The 20,888-nt window shown below is 43.0% G+C and overlaps 1 protein-coding gene across 3 annotated transcripts in view; it reads left to right on the top strand.

Moving 5' to 3' along the window:
* LOC117351500 (gamma-aminobutyric acid receptor subunit alpha-1) overlaps positions 1-20,888 on the top strand; it is a 180,385-nt gene that overhangs the window by 149,485 nt on the left and 10,012 nt on the right. For all 3 annotated transcript variants that reach the window (XM_033926834.1, XM_033926836.1, XM_033926835.1), the window contains exons 8-9: positions 6,459-6,611; positions 18,310-18,512. In XM_033926834.1, the coding sequence (XP_033782725.1) occupies positions 6,459-6,611; positions 18,310-18,512 (356 nt within the window). The remainder of the gene's footprint in view (positions 1-6,458; positions 6,612-18,309; positions 18,513-20,888) is intronic.

Below are 20,888 nucleotides of genomic sequence, written 5' to 3'. Positions count from 1 at the left end.
AATGAATATGCATTGAAAGCAGTGCAGGCATATAGATCTCATGCATATTCATTGGGGAAATCCTGAAAACCCGACTGGATTGCAGCCCTCAAGGAGGGACTTTGAGACCCCTGAGTTAGAATTAATCATAGCAGATTAGGAGAAAAGGGAGTGGCTTCCAAGCAACGAGGGCAAACTCAAACTTCCAGACCTTCTTTGATTACTGTGGAAGCTATAATTCTCCAGCTTAAAGCAGGAAAGCAAAAAACACCAACCTGACCCTCTGGATAAACAGGTAGAAATTTTCAATGTTGAATCTGATAATGATTTTGAAGATATTGATATGGATCAGATTAAGTTGGGGGGGGGAAGAATTAAGCCCCTTTGTAATGGAGTATGAGGTGTCTGAGGTGCACAGCATAGAATATATGGAGCTAAGTTAAAAGGCTAAGTTAATGTCTGTTAAGGAACTAAATAAAAGAAAATCCTGAAAGTACTGTTGTTTGCATTTAAGGAAGACAAAGCTTTAATTGCAAGAACTGATATTTTTGTGTCATGGCAGCAGAACTGTAGGCAGCTATGCAGTAACTTATGAACCTGGAGCCATTTTGTGTTGAAATACTGCTGTGAAGAAATTGTGTTTTGTTTTTTTTTAAGACAGTGTTTGCTGGTGCCACTGTCCTTTGGATAAAAGACTCTTTGGTGGCTGTCATCATGTTGGGATCTCTGGGCGGGGATCTGAAAAGTGGATCTAAAAGGGTTTAGGAAGAGATCCCATGCACTGGGGAAGTTAAGTTGATGTTTTCCCCAGAGAATTGCCTCGAAAAACAAACTTCTAAACTCATGGAAAGTGACAGTTTTCTTTACCTATTTGGAATTTTGTGTGACGAGCTTAAGACACTCACATTACAAAGTGAGATTGGAGGAGAACCTTACCAGTAATTTTGTGTGCACCATATCTATCATAATAAAACCCTAAGCATGCATGCGCACTTCAAATGCTGTGATCCCTGCCTCCGTGATCCGTGCTTCCGGCAGTTTCTCTATCGGCCTCCGTTTTCATGCGCATATGCACTAATGGCTTCGATAATGCGAGGCAGGCCGGCCTAGCAAAAGCCCCGAGGCTGTCCGAACTAGTGGATGCTGGACAGAGGGAGCAGTAAGGGAGAAGAGGTACTACTAGACAGGAGGGAGGTAAAAGGGGAGCAGGGAAGGGGTGCTGCTGGACAGGGGGGAGGTAAAAGGGAAACAGGGAAGGGGTGCTGCTGGACAGGGGGGATTTAAAGGGAGAAGGGCTGCTAGCACCCGCTAATGTAACGGGCAAAAAAACTAGTAGTTTGATATTTTTGAATGTTTGAACATTATACCAACCTGAGCAATGGAATAAAAGACTATTTTTGACTGTTCTGGTAACTTTGATTTTCTTTATTGCATACCCTAAACCATCTACCGTACCTCGCTTTCCACTCGGCCGAGGTCTGTATGCCCAGGCAAGGCCTCTAGCTCACCCGGTCACACATTGCACTACCAAGTCCATGAAGTCCCCCTCCCGGGGTGGTTCAGGAACACTGTTTTAATGCATTATTCCCCTTATGGTCCAATTCTATAAAGTGTTCCTAAAATTTAGGTGCTGACTAGCCTGATGCGAAGCACGATTCTGTTAAAGTTAGGCCCACTTTATAGAATCACGCTTAGCACTACCTAAGCATGCTTAGGAGTCGCTAGATGTCCTGACTTTAGGCGCATCCTATTTATGTCAAAAAATAAGATCTAATCAAATTCAAAAACTAAACATACAATTAAATATGTGAAAGGTGCTCAGTCAAAAAATTACCACCATCCCAACTGGCAATCGAGCACGCTGCTGGCGTTAATCACTTCCATTGCAGGTGATTAACGCCAGCAGCGTGCTCGATTTCAAAAAGAAGTGGGATATGTATGTGGGATCTCTAGCCGGGTGAAGTCTGGGGGTGGGTCATTAGCGTGGGCAGACTTGATGGGCTACAGCCCTTTTCTGCCGTCATATTCTATGTTTCTATGTTAATTAAAACCATCATGGCACCCCCCTGCCTGCCTACCTTGAGCAACGTGGTAACTAAACATATTAGAAAAAATTTTGTTACTTATCTTGATGTATTGGAGGGAGAGTATGGCGCAGTGGTTAAAGCTACAGCCTCAGCACCATGGGGTTGTGGGTTCAAGCCCACACTGCTCCTTGTAACCCTTGGCAACTCACTTAATCTCCCCCCCCCCTCCCATTGCCCCAGGTACGTTAGATAAATTGTGAGCCCACCAGGACAGACAGAGAAAAATGCTTGAGTACCTGAATAAATTAATGTAAACCGTTCCTAGCTCTCCTGGGAGAACAGTATAGAGAAAATGAATAAATAAGTATTATGCTGTTGTTCAGATGAATTCAGTTATTTTTGTGGTCCCGACAGGGGATGACCATTGCCAGGTTCAACTACTCCTCTTAGGGCTCCTTTTTACTAAGGTGCGCTAGCGTTTTTAGCGTGCGCTGAAGATTAGCGCGCGCAAACCCCACACTAAATGAAAAATAATAATGTAAGCTCTAGCGTCTAGCGCGTGGGGCATTGTAGCGCGCGCTAAGCATGCGCTAAAACCGCTAACGCACCTTAGTAAAAGGAGCCCTTAATGTGATATTCCAAAGTTCAAAAAATATGAAAAATGTTTTCCCACAACATGTTGCAAAGTGCTCCATACAAAACAACATTAGACACAAAGCCTTTCACCGCTGAATACATCTGTTTTCCTCTTCCTTTACACGATTTCATATATGCAATTTAGGTCTTGGTAATTTTTCGTCTTCACTTCCTTTTGCTGTGCTTCGAATTTTATTTTCTTCTCTTGTGCTGCGATCCTTTTATCCTCCTCTTCTGGCTTAGTCAACTCCTGTGTTTTGCCCGTTTCAAGTTTCAAGTTTATTTAATCTTTGATGAATCGCCTATTACATTTTCTAGGCGATGTACATATTATAATTAAGATAGAAGAGACATTACAAAATCAATTTCAAATAAAATAAAAAAAAAAAAGAAAATTAAACAATACAGTCCTGAGTTTAAGGGGAGGGATTAAAAGTTACAATATTTGGGTCTGGTTAGAAAAAGGAAAAAACAAAAGGGAGGGAGTCGTAGTACCAATGCACAATATAGTATAGTATTTGATTAAATAAAAAGAACTAATGTTAAGATTCATAGCATTTCTTTCCCTTAGTATCTTCGCGGGATACCTTCTTCCGAATCGTCGACACTTGGTCGACTGTCGGCTTTCCCCTTCTGATTAGTTTAAAGCCTGTTCTATTCCTCTCCTGATGTTGTTTGCTAGAAGTCCAGTTCCCGCCGTGCTTAGGTGCAGTCCATCTCTCCTGAAGAGCTTGCTCTTACCCCAAAACGATGTCCAGTTCCTCATGAAGTGGAACCCCTCTTCTTCACACCATCTCCTCATCCATGCATTTATTGATTGTAGTTCCGTCTGCCTCTTCACGTCTGCCCTTGGTACTGGTAGGATCTCTGAGAACGCTATCTTCTGGGTCCTCATCTTCAACTTCCTTCCCAGGATCTTGAACTGTTCTATCAGTGCACTTCTTCTTTAGTCCTCCTGCTGACAGCATTTGTCCCGATGTGGATCATTACTGTAGTCTCTTATCATCTCTGCTCCTTCCAGGATCTCTCCAATTTTGTCCACGATATCTTTCGTCCTCGCACCTGCAAGACAGGTCACTAGTCGGTCCTCTCTCCCACCTGCTATGTGACTGTCCACATTCCTTAGGATTGAGTCTCCCACTAGGATCGCAGACTTTCCCTTCTTCAATTTTCATTTCAGTCGCAGGTCTGTGTCCTCGGTGTGCTCTTCTGCTTCCTCCCCTTCCTGTGGAGTTCTTCTATAGGCTTCTTTTTCCTTGGAGTCCAACTGCTCTTGCCCTCTATTCCAAGCCCACTTGAATTCCATGCCCTCTTGAATTCAGACACAGTCTCTGTTTCCACCACCTCTTCTGGGAGACTGTTCCACACATCTACCACCCTTTCCGTAAAAAAGTATTTTCTAAGATTACTACAGAGCCTATCACCTCACATTACAGAGTTTCCTTTCAAATGAAAGAGACTCAACTCATGCACATCTATCATATCTCCCCTCTCCCGCCTTTACGCCAAAGTATACAGATTGAGATCTTTAAATCTGTCCCCATAGGCTTTATCACGAAGACCACACACCATTTTAGTAGCCTTTCTCTGGACCAACTCCATCCTTTTTATATCTTTTTGAAGATGTGGGCTCCAGAATTGTGCACAATATTCTAAATGAGGCAGAGGTGCACAATATTTTAAATGAGGTCTCACAGAGTCTTGTACAGAGGTATTTTAAATGAGGTCTCACCAGAGTCTTGTACAGAGGTGCACAATATTTTAAATGAGGTCTCACCAGAGTCTTGTACAGAGGTGCACAATATTTTAAATGAGGTCTCACCAGAGTCTTGTACAGAGGTGCACAATATGTTAAATGAGGTCTCACCAGAGTCTTATATAGAGGCATCAATACCTCATTTTTCCTACTGGCCATACCTCTCCCTATGCATCCTAGCATCCTTCTAGCTTTTGCTGTCACCTTTTCAACCTATTTGGCCACCTTAAGATCATCACATACAATCACACCCAAGTCCAGTTCTTCACTCCCTAAACTATACCGTTACTTCTGTTTTTTGCAGCCCAAATGCATGACCTTGTATTTCATAGCTTTACATTTTAGCTGCCATATTTCAGACCATTCTTCAAGCTTCACCGGGTCGGTCTTCATGTTATTCACACCAGCCAGTACGTCTACTCTATTGCAGATTTTGGTATCATCCGAAAGAGGCAAATCTTACCTGACAACCCTTCAGCAATATCATTTATAAAAATGTTAAATAGAACAGGCCCAAGAACAGAACCTTGAGGCACACCACTGGTAACATCCCTTTCCTAAGAGGGATCTCCATTGATCACTACCCTCTGTCGCCTTCCACTCAACCAGTTCCTGACCCAGCCCATCACTTTGGGACCCATCCCAAGGGCATTCAGTTTATTTATTAGACATCTGTGTGGAACACCGTCAAAGGCTTTGCTAAAATCTAAATACACCACATCTAGTGCACATCCTCTATCCAATTCTCTGGTCACCCAGTCAAAGAAATTGATCAGATTTGCCTGACAAGACCTACCTCTAGTGAATCCATGTTGCCTCCAATCATGTAATCCACAGGATTCTAGAAACGACCATTCTCTGTTTTAAAAGTTTTTCCATTAATTTGCTTACCATAGAATTTGCATACCACAGACTTACCGGCCTGTAATTCCCTACTTCTTCCTTCCACTTTTGTGTAGAGGGACCATATCCACCCTTTTCCAGTCCTTTGGTACCACTCCTGACTCTAGAGACTCACTGAAAAGGTCAATCAGTAGAGCTACCAGAACTTCCCTAAGTTCCTTTAGCACCCTCGGGTGTACACCATCCGGCACCAACACTTTGTCTACCTTTATTTTAGCTAGCCCCTCACAAACACAACCCTCTGAAAATCGATCAAGGTCTATTACTCCTCCATTCATATTCACATTTGTCTTCTGCGGTCCCGTTCCTGGCGCTTCAGCACATGTTGATCCATTCACTGGGTGTCGTATCAATCGTTGGTCAACCATCCCCTCCAATTGTATGATACATGTGCAACAAGTCCAATTTGTAAAACAATCAAAACAGGAACTTAGCTTCAGTTGATACTTCTGGTCAAACTCTTGATCTCTGATGTCAACGGGGCCCTTTTCGCCCTAAGTTTCCTCAGGAGATCAGGGGATAAATCATCTTCATTCAGCCATGTTACAAATAATTAATTGAACACATGCTTGTGGCAAGACCTGGCACATCTTTTTCTCTCCCAACCTGTGCAGGTGCAAACACTTCCCAAGTTTCTCTAATGCTGGCCTGTGGCGCGAAGTCCTGCCTTCAGTAATGGCGCCATTATATCCTCACTATGTAACAGCTACTTGGCATACAGATGCCATTAGAGAATTAGTGCATAGCACACAATGTTGGTATAGCCAAATGGAAGCACCAAGTTATAGAATTATCTACATCTTTATTATTTATTGTTATTTATTTTTACCTAGTTCCTTAGCTATGTTTTGTATGAAAGTTTGCTGTGAGGTATAGTAACCTGCTGAATATTCTGGGTTAGAAAATAACCCCCACAATCTGCTGTTATCATGGTCCGATTTCTTCTTTCCATTTAAATTTATTATTTTTAACTATGACCTCCTTTTATCACTTTGCATTAGGAATTCTATGAGCGTTGGAACTTTTATCACTGTGGCCAGCGATTAAAAAAAACAAAAAACTAATGTGATGAGATAAAAGGGGGCCTATATGTCCAGAATCAGGCCCACTATGTCTTGCAATAATTCTTACTGTCCATGTATTTTTTTGGTCTCCAGGTGAATATGTTGTCATGACTACCCATTTCCACTTAAAACGAAAGATTGGTTATTTTGTCATTCAAACCTATCTACCATGCATCATGACAGTGATTCTGTCCCAGGTCTCCTTCTGGCTTAATAGGGAATCAGTGCCAGCCAGAACAGTGTTTGGTAAGTATATTTAAACTGGAAAAAAATATCATATAAAATTGTCTTACTCTCTTTATTTATATAAAGAACATCCAACAACTGAGACAAGAACTACAAGAATGAGAGGGCATTTGGAAAACACAATGCTAGGAAGTTTTCTTCACCCAACGGGTGGTGGACACCTGGAATGCGCTTCCAGAGGGTGTGATAGGACAGAGTACAGTACAAGGGTTCAAGAAGGGATTGGACAATTTTCTGAAGGAAAAGGGGATAGAGGGGTATAGATAGAGGACTACTACACAGGTCCTGGACCTGTTGGGCCGCTGCGCGAGCGGACTGCTGGGCACGATGGACCTCTAGTCTGACCCAGCAGAGGCACTTCTTATGTTCTTACAAGTTTATAACAAAACCAGTCATAAAGATATTATTGTGGGGAATGAACCTCAAACACCCAGGATGAACTGGCGTTTGGATTTATTAATTTGATATACCACTATTGACAACCAGATATTAAGCAGTTTACAATATCAAGTTACCAGAAAAAAATACTACAACAATAAAAAACAAATACAAAACCAAAAGATCTTAGTCTAACAAACAAAAAAATGGTGTTGGGTGTTTGAGGTTCATTCCCCACGATAATATCTTTACGACTGGTTTTGTTATAAACTTATCTCAATTGTTGGATGTTCACTGTTTGAAGTTGAGCAAGTTGTGTTCCCAGATTTTTTGTTTATTTATACAAAAACATATTTGAGAATGATTCACTTAGTTGCTCCATCTTCTGGGAGGACAGGATATAAAACCAAATAAGTCATCTTTGACTATTGTAATAGAATCAATCTGCAACGTTTGCAGGTTGTTCAGAACACTGCTTCTGGGGGTTAGAAGATATTAGTTTATTACCCCAGTTCTGTATGACCTGTCTGAACAAATTGCAGCTCTACACTCTCGAGGAACGTAGGGAGAGGGGAGACATGATCGAAACATTTAAGTACCTCATGGGACGTGTCGAAGTGGAAGATGATATTTTCTTTCTCAAGGGACCCTCGGCCACAAGAGGGCACCCGCTCAAACTCAGGGGCGGAAAATTTCATGGCGACACCAGAAAGTATTTCTTCACAGAGAGAGTGGTTGATCATTGGAACAAGCTTCCAGTGCAGGTGATCGAGGCAGACAGCGTGCCAGACTTTAAGAATAAATGGGATACCCATGTGGGAGCCCTACGAGGGTCAAGATAAGGAAATTGGGTCATTAGGGCATAGACAGGGGGTGGGTAAGCAGAGTGGGCAGACTTGATGGGCTGTAGCCCTTTTCTGCCGTCATCTTCTATGTTTCTATGTTTTTATGACCTTCACTGCTTGCCTGTGTATGGAATTCAAATTGCTCTGCCTGATGTTCAAAGAATGTAGCATTGGTCATCCTGAATATTTGCCAAATAAATTGTGAAGATATCTTGCAGTCTTCGCAAAGGGATCTATTCGAACTGCCAGGTTTCAAATTAATTAAATTGTCATCTACAAGAAATAAGGCTTTCTCTTATGCCAGACCAGCTCTTTGGAAATTCATTATTAAGTAGCTTCCATGGTGATTGCTCTTATTTCACTTTTCATAAGAAGATTAAGGGCTCCTTTTACGAAGGTGTAACGCCTCCATAGAGCTGGCGTTAGTATTTTCCATGTAGCACGGGGTTAGCGCACGCGTGCGCTAAAAACGCTAGCGCAGCTTCATAAAAGGAGCCCTAAAACGATCTTATTTCAGCAGTATTTTATGTAATTGCTATTTTGAGGGCTGTTTGATTATGATCTAAGCCAGGGATGTCAAACTCAAATCACATAAGAAATCTAAAACACAGGGTAAGTCGTGGGCCGGATTTTTTTTATTAAGATACTTACCCTCTCCTTTGTTGACACACAGTGTGGGCCCCAGCGCCGGTGGCAGCTCCAATGCTCACAGGACTTCTATGAGCGTCGGATCAATCGCTGCTGCAGGCGCCAAAACCCACATTGTGCGCCAGCAAAGGAGGGGGTTAGTTTTAGTAGAAGTATAGGGATACAACCTCTCCAACCCCACGCCAACTACAAAATAAATAAAAAAGACTTTTCCTCTCTTTTAGGTCCTAGTTCACGCTTGCTTGTCTAACACCAGCTCTGGCAGGATACATATTTCAAATCTGACATATTGTAATCACAAAATAGAAAATACTTTTTTTTTTTCTACCTTTTGTTGTCTGGTCATTTTGCTTTTGGTCCCAGTTTCTCTATCTGATTTTGTCAATCTTCTAATTCTCTTTCTAGTGTCTGCAGTCATTTTTTTTCTCCTCTTCTCTCTTGCTCCAACATATTGGTTTTTCCCTTTCTACTTTTCTCCTTTTTCATTTTCTGCCTCTGTCCACTCAAATCTTGCCCTCTTTCTCAGCCTTCTCCTTTTTAAATTTTCAGCTACCTATCAATTTTCCATCTTCTCTTATTCTATAGCTCTCCCATTTCCCATCTTACTCCTTTCCCAGCCTCCTATTTCCTTCTATCTCTCCTCCTCTCTCCTCTTGGTCCAACATTTTGCTCCCTCTCTTTTCTGCTGTTCTTCTTCCCTCCCCCTTGATGCTGAACAATGAGATGGAAGGGGGAAAAAAAAAAAGTTGCTGCATCTCTCTCTCCCTTCCACCCTCAGGCCTAACATTTCTCCCTCCCTTCCATCTCCAGATCCAACTTCTCTCCCTTTCTCTTCCCAACTGCTCCCCATCACATCTCTCCCCCTGCCTGCCTGCCTCCCTGCCTCTCCCCAGGTCCACCATTTCTCCATTTCTCTTCCCAACGGTTCCCCCTTCAAGTATCTTTTTCCCTCTTCCTCCATACTACCCCAGGTCCAACCTCTCTCCCTTCATCTCACTCTTCTCACAGCCCAGCTTGCCTTTCCGTCCAGCGCCGGACCCTCTCTCCTCACAGCCCGGCGTGTCTTTCCCTCCAGCACCGGTCCAATGTCACTGCCAAGCTGAGGATTCTGCTGGCCTCAGCGATCCGGCAGTTTGTAGGTGGCACCCCCCTCTTACTTTTCGCCTGCTGCGGTCTGTCTCCAATGATGTGCAACTTCCTGGTTCGATCTGGGTGGACTGCGGCGGACGGAAGGCAGGAGGGGGAGCCATGAACAACTTTGCCGAATTGCTGCCAAAGCTGGCAGATTTTCCGGCAATACGGCGCGGGAGGGAGGACACGCCGGGCTATGAGGAGAGTGAGATGAAGGGAGAGAGGTAGTATGGAGGAAGAGGGAAAAAGATACTTGAAGGGAGAACCATTGAGAAGAGAAAGGGAGAAATGATGGACCTGGGGAGAGGCAGGGAGGCAGGCAGGCAGGGGGAGAGATGGGATGGGGAGCAGTTGGGAAGAGAAAGGGAAAGAAGTTGGATCTGGAGATGGAAGGGAGGGAGAAATGTCAGGCCTGGGGGTGAAAGGGAGAGAGAGATGCAGCAACTCTTTTTTTTTTTTTTTTCCTCCCTTCCATCTTATTGTTCAGCATCAAGTGGGGAGGGAGGAAGAACACCAGAAAAACTCCTGAGACTCATTGAAAAGGTCAGCAGAGCTACCAGAACTTCCCCAAGTTCCTTCGGATGTACACCATCCGGCACCATTGCTTTGTCTACCTTTCTTTTAGCTAGCTCCTCACGAACACAACCCTCTAAAAATCGATCAGGGTCTATTACTCCTCCCTCGCTATTTTCGTTTGTCTTCTGTGTTCCGGCTCCCAGCGCTTCAGCCATGAACACAAAACCCATGAATCTAGAGCTATTTCAAAATAACAAGAAAGTACACTTCTCCCTCGTCATTCGCGGGGGATAAGGGCAGAGCCAGACTGCGAATGCCGAAAAACCGCAATTATGCGGCTCTGACCCACTCCCACCTCCCTGCCGCCCTCCCGGCCTTACCTGGTGGTCTAGAGGGCTTTCGGGGCAGGAGCGATCTTCCTATGCTCCTGCCCCATGCAGATCGCCATCAGGAAATGGCTGTATGGAGTTCCCGACGTAGTCTCGAGAGGGCAGGAGCGTAGGAAGATCGCTCCTGCCCCGAAAGCCCTCTAGACCACCAGGTAAGGCCGGGAAGGCGGCAAGGAGGAAAAAAAGATGGATTTTTCTTACATTTTTTTATTTTTCCCCTCCCCAGAAAAAAAAATCGCGATTATATGAAACCGCGAGTGCAGGAACCGCGAATGGGGAGGGGGAAGTGTATGAGAATTTTCTGAATTTGCGAAATACACAAAGTTTACATCAAATCAGATTTTGAAAAGTTGATACATTGCGGGTGCGACGTGATGACGTTGCACGCCTGTGCACGTACAAGCAACATCATTACGTTGCATCTGCGAATGCGCAGATGTACTCCAACCCCAGCCCGAAGAGATGAGGATTGTGTGGGGCTGGGTTTGGGGGGGGGGCAGAACGGGGCAAAGTAAGACGGACCTAGGGGCATAACAGGGCAGGCCCAGGGATGGAACGGGGCAGGGCCACGTGTCCTCTTTTACCAGATGGAAAATCTGGTGACCCTAATTTAAGTGACCCCCGATCTGCTGGAGAGATTCTGTTTATTCTAGAAATCTTCACTAGGCAGGGCTGCTGAGCTAGCACAGGATGGGCCCGAGTCCAAAATAGTTGGGCCTGTGCCCACCTGGGTCTACCCATGGCTATACTACAGTTATAATGGGAACCTCGCCTCTTAACCCTACACACATTCTCTTTCAGACTATGCATGGAATATGTTTAATGATTCATTTGTATTTTTTGTTCATGTCATTTTTTTTTTTTTGTTTCTTTTGTTCTAGTATGATGAAGGCAGTGTAAAGGAATGGAAAACAAAAATAAGATTTGATTTGATTTTCTAATTTGTTTTAATGTCTTTGTATTACTCTACTGTGTTCAATTCTGGTCACTGCATTTCAAAAGAGATACAGGGAAGGTTGACAAAGGGGATGGGATGACTTCCCTTTGAGGAAAGGGTAAAGTGGCTAGGGCTCATCCACTTGAAGGAGAGATGGCTCAGGGGAGATATGATAAAAATAAGAACAGCCATACTGGGTCAGACCAATGGTCCATCAAGCCCAATAACCTGTTCTCAAGGTGGCCAATCCAGATCACTAGTACCTGGCCAAAACTCAAGGTGTAGCAATATTCCATGCTACCAATTCAAGGCAAGCAGTGGCTTCCCCATGTCTTTCTGATTAACAGACTATGGACTTTTCCTCCAAACCTTTCTTAAAACCAGCTATGCTCTCCACTCTTACCACATCCTCTGGCTACGTCTTAAAACCGGCTATACTGAATGGAGTGGAAGGGGTGGAATGGAGTGAATCGCGGTTTATTCCTTCCAAAAATACTAGGACTAGGAGGCATGTGGTGAAGCTACTAAGTCATAAATTTAAAATAAACCAGAGAAAATATTTCTTCACTCAACATGTAATTAAACTCTGGAATTTGTTGCCAGAGAATGCGGTGAAAGCAGTTAGCTTAGCAGAGTTTAAAAAAAAAAAAAAAAAAAAAAAAAAAAAAAAAATTTGGCTGATTCCCTAAAAGAAAAGTCTGCAAGCTATTATTAAGATGGACTTGTGAAAATCCACTGTTTATTTCTAGGATAAGCAGCATTAAATGTGCTTATTCTTTTGGGATCTTGCCAGATATTTGTGACCTGGATTGGCCACTTTTGGAAACAGGATACTGGGCTTGATGGACCTTCATTTTGTCCTAGTATGGCAGTTCTTATGGTCTTATATTCCTAACTCTTGACAGCTAGTCAAGAAATGTATTAATATAGTACAAATATAAGATATCACTTTATATTTGGGGTTTTTTATTTGGTAACCTTTATTTCTGTTAGTCCAAGTGGACTAATATGACAACCACATTATTTCATCCACAACTTAGATTTTTACTGCTGGTCACTGAAGTCGTATCACCCTGAAGCAGTAGCAACTTAAACTGTTCTTGCTGATATGAAAAAATGGTTCATATTTGATGGTTCCAAGCTATTGTGAATTTCTATTAATGCTCAATGCAGTGGAAATACTGCAGCAGACCTAACAGACTCATATCTACAGTTGTCAAGGTAACTAGTTAATGCTATTTCCTGCAAACGTCCAGAATCAGCTTGCAAGAAGATATTTGTATGCTGAGAATCTCTTGAGATAATAATAGAAATATAGACCAACTCTCCAACCTAAAAAAAACGATTTTCACTAACCCCCTCTTTTACTAAGGTGTGCTATACTTTATAGTGTGTGGTAAATGTTAGCACACCGCGTTCATGTTATCCTATGGACACGTTAGCAGTTAGCGTACACGTTGATTTAGCGTGCGATAAACACACGTTTAAACGCTTAGCCCACCTTAGTAAAAGAGGGCCTAAGTTGTTTTTGGGGGGGGGGAGGTTTGGGGGGGGAAATATTAGTCAATAACCCCTTTTCATAGGAAGGTATCTTCTTGGAAAATGACTTTAGCGTTCCTATTAGATAAATACATTTTTGTGCTATATGTGATCCTAATAGTACTACAGTAGATGGAGGTTTGTTTCATAAGAACATAAGAATAGCCTTACTGGATCAGTCCATCAAGCCCAGTAACCCGTTCTCACGGTGGCCAATCCAGCTCACTAGTACCTGGCCAAAACCCAAGGAGTAGCAACATTCCAGCATCTCAAAAAATAGCAAGATTCCGGAACCCCAATGAGAGCAACATTCCAGAGCTCAGATTGTGATGTCATAATGCCTCATTCCACAGTGCCTCAGAGCCAACCTCAGCAGTGATGTCACAATGGCTTGATTGTCCTATATTTGGCTCATAAGAATAACCATACTAGGTCAGACCAAAGGCCTACCAAGCCCAGTAACCCGTTCTCACGGTGGCCAATCCAGGTCACTAGTACCTGGCCAAAACCCAAGGAGTAGCAACATTCCAGCATCTCAAAGAATAACAAGATTCCGGAACCCCAATGAGAGCAACATTCCAGAGCTGAGATTGTGATGTCATAACGCCTCAGTCCACAGTGCCTCAGAGCCAACCTCATCAGTGATGTTACAATGGATTAATTTTCCTTTACTTGGCTAATGTAAGAACATAAGACTAGCCATACTGGGTCAGACCAATGGTCCATCAAGCCCAGTAGCCTAACCATGTCACTATCGTCAATATCTTATGTTAATTTTAGGCCCAAAAAACACACTAGGGCTTATTTTCAGGGTATGTACATTATCATCTCTCCCTTCCTCTCCTTCACCCCAGTTCTTCCTCTTTCCTTTTTCTCCCCAACGTGCAGCATCTTTCCTCCCCTCCCTCCCATCCCTTGTGCAGCAGGACCCTTGCCTAGCTTCCCTTCCCTCCCTCCCATCCCTTGTGCAGCAGGACCCTTGCCCAGCTTCTATCCTTTCCTCCCTCCAATCCCTTATGCATCAGGACCCTTGCCCAGCTTCCCTTCTCTCCCTCCGGCAGCTCCCCTTCCCTCCCTCCCATCCCTTGAGCAGCAGAACCCTTGAGCGAGCACCGCCCCTGAGCCCCCGCCCCCTCTGCTCAGTTGACATGTTTCCATCCTTCCCTCCCTCCCGAACCCCGCCAACCACAAGCGAGCCCTACGTACCTCCCTAAGCAGCGTTGGGTTAACAGTAACGCGGCAGAGTGAATTCATGAGCGGACAAGGCCGAAGCAGCCTGTTTACATACGACACTGTGCTATTTGGCACTTTAATGAGAGCTAAAAGTCAAATATCATCTCACAATAACAAACTTCTCGTTATTATGACAGGGGTTGCCATACAACTTATTTTAAGGAATTGGAAAAACCGGGATCGGTTAAACTATACCTTTTGGTGGGAGTCTCTGTGTCACGTCTTTAAAATGGAACAAATTATGGCTATACAACGGGGGCATTATAAGAAGTTTCTGGATATTTGTGAGCCATTGACAAAATTTCGCAAAGAGTGATTGTTGAATTTGGCCCTTGATCATGCATGTCCAGGGTGGATGGGAGGGGGGCTGGAAAATATTTTTAATTTTTAATTTGAGTGCAATTTTTTAATATGAAGATGGGGGGGCTGATATATGTATTTCTCATGGATTACAATTTTGATTGAATTTAGGTGCTATTATAGCGTAATATGATTGTATAATATTGTTGCACTTATTTTTGGCTTCAAAATGAATAAAGATATTTTTTTCGTTTAAAACTAAACGGTTTATATAATTTACAAGGCTGTCCACTGGTGCCAAGTCACTTGAGAAAAAGCGCACCAGGTTCTGAGGGAACTGTGTTTTCTTCCATCTCTCCCAACTGCTGCTCTTCCTGGGGATTCTATCAGCTGGTTCAACACGGTAGCATAGAGGGGTAGTTTTTCTCAAGTACCTAATTTCATTTGAGTTTGATTCAGTGTAAACTGCTTAGGTCAGTAAAATGCAGGAGCGGTATATCAAATCTTAAATAAACAAACATAAATTTACATTCATAAAATTATAAAAACATAATTAGACAAACAAACAACTTATAGAGCATTTCTAATAGAGAATGACACGGTGACAAAATTCATCACCGTTCCCGTCCCCGCGGATAACCGCGGGAAATAATCCCATGTCATTTTCTAGTGTCTATTTCAACCTCTACGCAAGCATTCTTCAAAGCAAAGCTTGCGGGTCAGTGGTTGTGGCCATTCATACTCTGATTCTTATGTGAGCCAAGGATAATGAAGCCATTGTGACATCACTGATGTGATTGGCTCTTAGGCACTGGTGGAATGAGGCATTATGACATCACAATATCTGCTCTGCATACCAGAGACTGTCATTCTTCAGTGTCTATCTCAACCTCAGTCCTTCTACACCAGCATTCTTCATAGCAAAGCTTGCGGGTCAGTGGTTGTGGCCATTCATACTCTGATTCTTATGTGAGCCAAGGATAATGAAGCCATTGTAACATCACTGATGTGATTGGCTCTTAGGCACTGGTGGAATGAGGCATTATGAAGTACTTCTTCACTGAAAGAGTGGTGGACAGCTGGAATAGGCTCCCAGTACAGGTGGTTGAGGCCAGCAGCGTGCAAGTTTTTAGGATTATTTGGGATGCTCATGTCGGATCTCTTCGAGGGAAAAGGTCATCAGAGAGCAATTAACTAGGGGGGTGGGTCAATGGAGTGGGCAGTCTCGATGGGCCTTGGCCCTTTTCTGCCGTCACTTTCTATGTTTCTATGACATCACAATCTCTGCTCTGGATACCAGAGACTGTCATTCTGTAGTGTCTGTTTCAACCTCAGTCCTTCTACACCAGCATTCTTCAAAGCAAAGCTTGAGGGTCAGTGGTTGTGGCCATTCATACTCTGATTCTTATGTGAGCCAAGGATAATGAAGCCATTGTGACATCACTGATGTGATTGGCTCTTAGGCACTGGTGGAATGAGGCATTATGACATCACAATATCTGCTCTGGATACCAGAGACTGTCATTCTGTAGTGTCTGTTTCAACCTCAGTCCTTCTACACCAGCATTCTTCAAAGCAAAGCTTGTGGGTCAGTGGTTGTGCCCAATTATATTCTGATTCTTTCCTCTCTCCTTAAAGAATGACATGAAGATGGTTTACCGTGGTTATCCGTGGGAACGGGAACGGTGATGATTTTTCTCTAATTTCTAACATCGACCCTAAGCATGTCCTGTTTTAGCCCTAAATCGAGACACTAAGTTATAGAATTGCTCCCATTGCGTTTTTATCTATATGTTGGACTAACCAATTTGATTTGTTTGTATACCAGTTTGGGAAACGGATGCGAAGGTCAACACATCTACAAATTAAATCAAATGGCCTTAAAATTTTGCCTTTTAGCTGAATTATATTTTATATGCCAACCTGTTAACCATATTTGATTTTGTTTCTTAAAAGAATTTCATCAAGAGTAAGCGATATGCTCATGTCATAGTTAGCAACATATGTGGGCCATATAAACACACCTTATAAAAAGTGCTACACCTTCCAGAGGTCGCACAGCTTTTAATCAGACTGCCGTTGTTCTACAGTGGTTAAAACTACAGCCTCAGCACCCTGAGGTTGTGGGTTCAAACCAACACTGCTCCTTGTGACCCTGAGCAAGTTGCTTAATCCCCCCCATTGCCCTAGATACATTAGATTGTGAGCCCACCAGGATAGACAGGGAAAGATGCTCGAGTACCTGAATAAATTCATGTAAACCCTTGTGAGCTCCCCTGGGAGAACAGTAGAGAAGATTAAATGAATAAATAGTGTGAAAAGCCTCTAATAACCAGAGCTACTATTGTGACATCATAATGCCTCATTCCACCAATAAGAGCCAACCTCATCAGTGATGTCACAATGGTTGGATTGTCCTATACTTGGCTCACTTTTACTACATTTTGATTTCTAGAGTGACACAGTGGTTAAAGCTACAGCCTCAGCACCCTGAGGTTATGGGTTAAAAACCCACACTGCTCCTTGTGACCCTGAGCAAGTCACTTAATTTCCTATTGTACCAGGTACATTAGATTGTGATCTCACTGGGACAGACATGGAAAAATGCTTGAGTACCTGAATCAATTTATATAAACCGTTCTGAGCTTCCCTGGGAGAACAGTAGAGAAGATTAAATGAATAAATAGTGTGAAAAGCCTCTAATAACCAGAGCTACTATTGTGACATCATAATGCCTCATTCCACCAATAAGAGCCAACCTCATCAGTGATGTCACAATGACTGGATTGTCCTTTACTTGGCTCACTTTTACTACATTTTGATTTCTAGAGTGACACAGTGGTTAAAGTTACAGCCATAGCACCTTGAGGTTATGGGTTAAAAACCCACACTGCTCCTTGTTAGAGAATGACACGGTGACAAAATTCATCACCGTTCCTGTCCCCGCAGATAACCGCGGGAAATAATCCCATGTCATTTTCTAGTGTCTATTTCAACCTCAGTCTTTCTTCAAAGCAAAGCTTGCGGGTCAGTGGTTGTGGCCATTCATACTCTGATTCTTATGTGAGCCAAGGATAATGAAGCCATTGTGACATCACTGATGTGATTGGCTCTTAGGCACTGGTGGAATGAGGCATTATGACATCACAAAATCTGCTCTGGATACCAGAGACTGTCATTCTTCAGTGTCTATCTCAACCTCAGTCCTTCTACACCAGCATTCTTCAGAGCAAAGCTTGCGGGTCAGTGGTTGTGGCCATTCATACTCTGATTCTTATGTGAGCCAAGGAAAATGAAGCCATTGTGACATCACTAATGTGATTGGTTCTTAGGCACTGGTGGAATGAGGCATTATGACATCACAATATCTGCTCTGGATACCAGAGACTGTCATTCTATAGTGTCTGTTTCAACCTTGGTCCTTCTACACCAGCATTCTTCAAAGCAAAGCTTGAGGGTCAGTGGTTGTGGCCATTCATACTCTGATTCTTCCCTCTCTCTTTAAAGAATGACATGAAGATGGTTTCCCGCGGTTATCCGCGGGGACGGGAACGGTGATGAATTTTGTCACCGTGTCATTCTCTACTCCTTGTGACCCTGGGCAAGTCACTTAATTTCCTATTGTACCAGGTACATTAGATTGTGATCTCACTGGGACAGAGATGAATAAATTTATGTAAACCGTTCTGAGCGCCCCTGGGATTATGGTATAGAAAAAATAAGTTTAGAAAAAAATGTAAAGTTTTGATGTCTGGTATAACATGCACATATTTGTTTTTCAGGTGTCACAACTGTACTCACCATGACCACGCTTAGTATCAGCGCTCGAAACTCACTGCCAAAGGTAGCTTATGCTACTGCCATGGACTGGTTTATTGCCGTATGCTATGCCTTCGTGTTTTCTGCTCTGATTGAGTTTGCAACTGTGAACTACTTCACGAAACGAGGTTATGCTTGGGATGGCAAAAGCTTAGTTCCTGAAAAGGTAACAGTTCCCGTGACAATCTTGAATTAACACAATGTGGAGTCATGAAAACTTGTTATCAATAGGACCTGGTAATTTTTTTTTTAGCATTGAATTTTCATTATGTGAATCTTTCAACAGGATGTTCCTATGAATTAATCATGGTAATAAGAACATAAGAAATGCCTTCACCGGATCAGACCGAGGTCCATCTTGTCCGGCGATCCGCGCACGCGGCGGCCCATTTAAGTACTCCTTTTTGGAGACCCGGATTTCCCGTATCTCTCAATATGATTTTCAAAAAGGTGTGCATCCAACTTGCGCTTGAAACTCGGAACAGTAGTCTCCGCCACATCCTCCTCCGGGAGAGCATTCCAAGCGCCAACCACTCACTGTGTGAAACAGAACTTCCTAACATTTGTCCTAAACCTGCTGCCACTCAGTTTCAGGCTATGACCCCGCGTCCGTGTCACCTCCAAAAATGTTAGTAATGCTGTTTCCTGGTCTATTTTGAAAGTGATCCTATGTGAAATGGGTAGCCAGTGTGCTTTCCTGAGAAATGGTGTTACATGATCACATTTTTTAGCGTTAAAAATGATTTTTACTGCAGTGTTCTGAATGATTTGTAATCTGATCTCCTTTTCAGTGACGCCCTGGTAAAGTGAGTTACAATAATCTAAAGTTGACCTCACGAGCCAGCGTTGAGCGAGAAGGCACTCATGCATGTGTGGTACGAGCAGTGTCAAAACTTTGTTAAAAGCTTGTGACAGTATACTTTACCACTGTACATACCGGGCTCCATGGATGATGTCACCCACATGTGAGAATATGGTGCCTGCTTGTCTATGGATAACTGAAATAACAGAAGAGACACTCCATATGTTTATTGGTAATGATGAAGATGACAATAAAGAATCTGAAAGATCAAAAAAAAAAAATAATAATAATAATAACAGTTTATATACCACAGTACCGTGAAGTTCTATGCGGTTTACAAAAGATTAAGCAAAGGTACAAATTGATTGACTTTAAGAGGGGAGGAAGAAAGAGGGTTAATAGGACAGGAAATCCATTTTTGAGGAGAGAGTGATCAATAGAACAAGTTAATCGCTATAGAGGGGAGAGAGAAGAGAGGATCAGTTGTCTAGATACTTTAGGAACAGGTGTGTTTTCAGACGTTGCCTAAATTCCTCATAAGTAGTGGGCGAAAGCAATTGCTCTAGGTCTTTACTCCATGATGCTGCTTGGTGCGAGAGAAGATGTTCATGGTGTTTTTTCAGTTTGCAACCTCTCACTGGGGGGGAAACGAAGTTGGAACGTGAGCTTCTCTTGCGTCTGTTGGCTGAGAAGGAGAAAAGGTCAGTTATGTATTTAGGGGCAATTATTCAGGATCACAAAATAAAACCCAATCAATCCACCCATGTGGAAAACAAAACAAAAACACAAAACAAACAAAGGTGTCAATTTGAAGCTAACATGGACGGACACCAGGTTAAGTTAAGCAGTAATACCGGCATTTAAGATAATCTGTATATTAAGTGCCATTATCTGAATATGTAGTGACAGTGAAATATAAGTATTAATGCCTATTCCAACATCGTTTTAGTTTAGGTTTGCTTTTCAGCATCTCTAGCCATCTAACCTAGCTGTTTAGAAATGTAAATGCTCAATACTATCCGTATACAGTACTCCCATTCCAGGAACCCCCGTGAATCTTAAAGAAACGCGAATACGGTTTTTCATGGGGGAGACGGGGCGATAGGCAGCTGCATAGCAGAGGCAGCCACTGCCTGGCCCGTCAGCGAGTCTGAAGAACGCTGAACAGAAAAGCATGTGATTCGTGCACCTCACAGGAGGTACGCGCTCCAGCGAGGAATCTCGGACTAGCTGTGTGTGCACGAGACAAGAAATCCAGTGGGGGGAGACAGGAGAGGGCAGCCAGAGCGCCTGTAAGTGAAGGGACGAACAAATGAAATCATAGGAATTTACATGAGATGCAATGTCAATGAGACATAAAATAACAAATTTGTGGGTGTAACATAACTAACAGAAAGATCATCATAAACACAGATACATATATTACATTACATTAAATTACATTACATTAGTGATTTCTATTCCGCCTGTGCCTTGCGGTTCTAGGCGGATTACAAATTAGAAGAGATCCGGACATTACCGAGAGAATTACATAACATTGATTCATGTAATAACAGGGTACAGTGGAGGATATCAGTATATTGTGACAAACCCAGCACCAGCACTAGTCCGGTCCCTGATAGGATCGGATGCAGAAGAGCAGACCAGATTGATTCTGGCACTCACCTTGAGGCTGACCTCCCTTGCCCCCATAACCAAAGAGATAGTGAACTGGAACAGAGGCAGGCAGATTAGCAACAG

Source organism: Geotrypetes seraphini, chromosome 18 (genome assembly GCF_902459505.1).
Source record: "Geotrypetes seraphini chromosome 18, aGeoSer1.1, whole genome shotgun sequence".
Classification (NCBI taxonomy): Eukaryota; Metazoa; Chordata; class Amphibia; order Gymnophiona; family Dermophiidae; genus Geotrypetes; species Geotrypetes seraphini.
The sequence above is the reverse complement of the archived record's forward strand: the minus strand, read 5'-3'. Positions and strand labels throughout refer to the sequence as shown.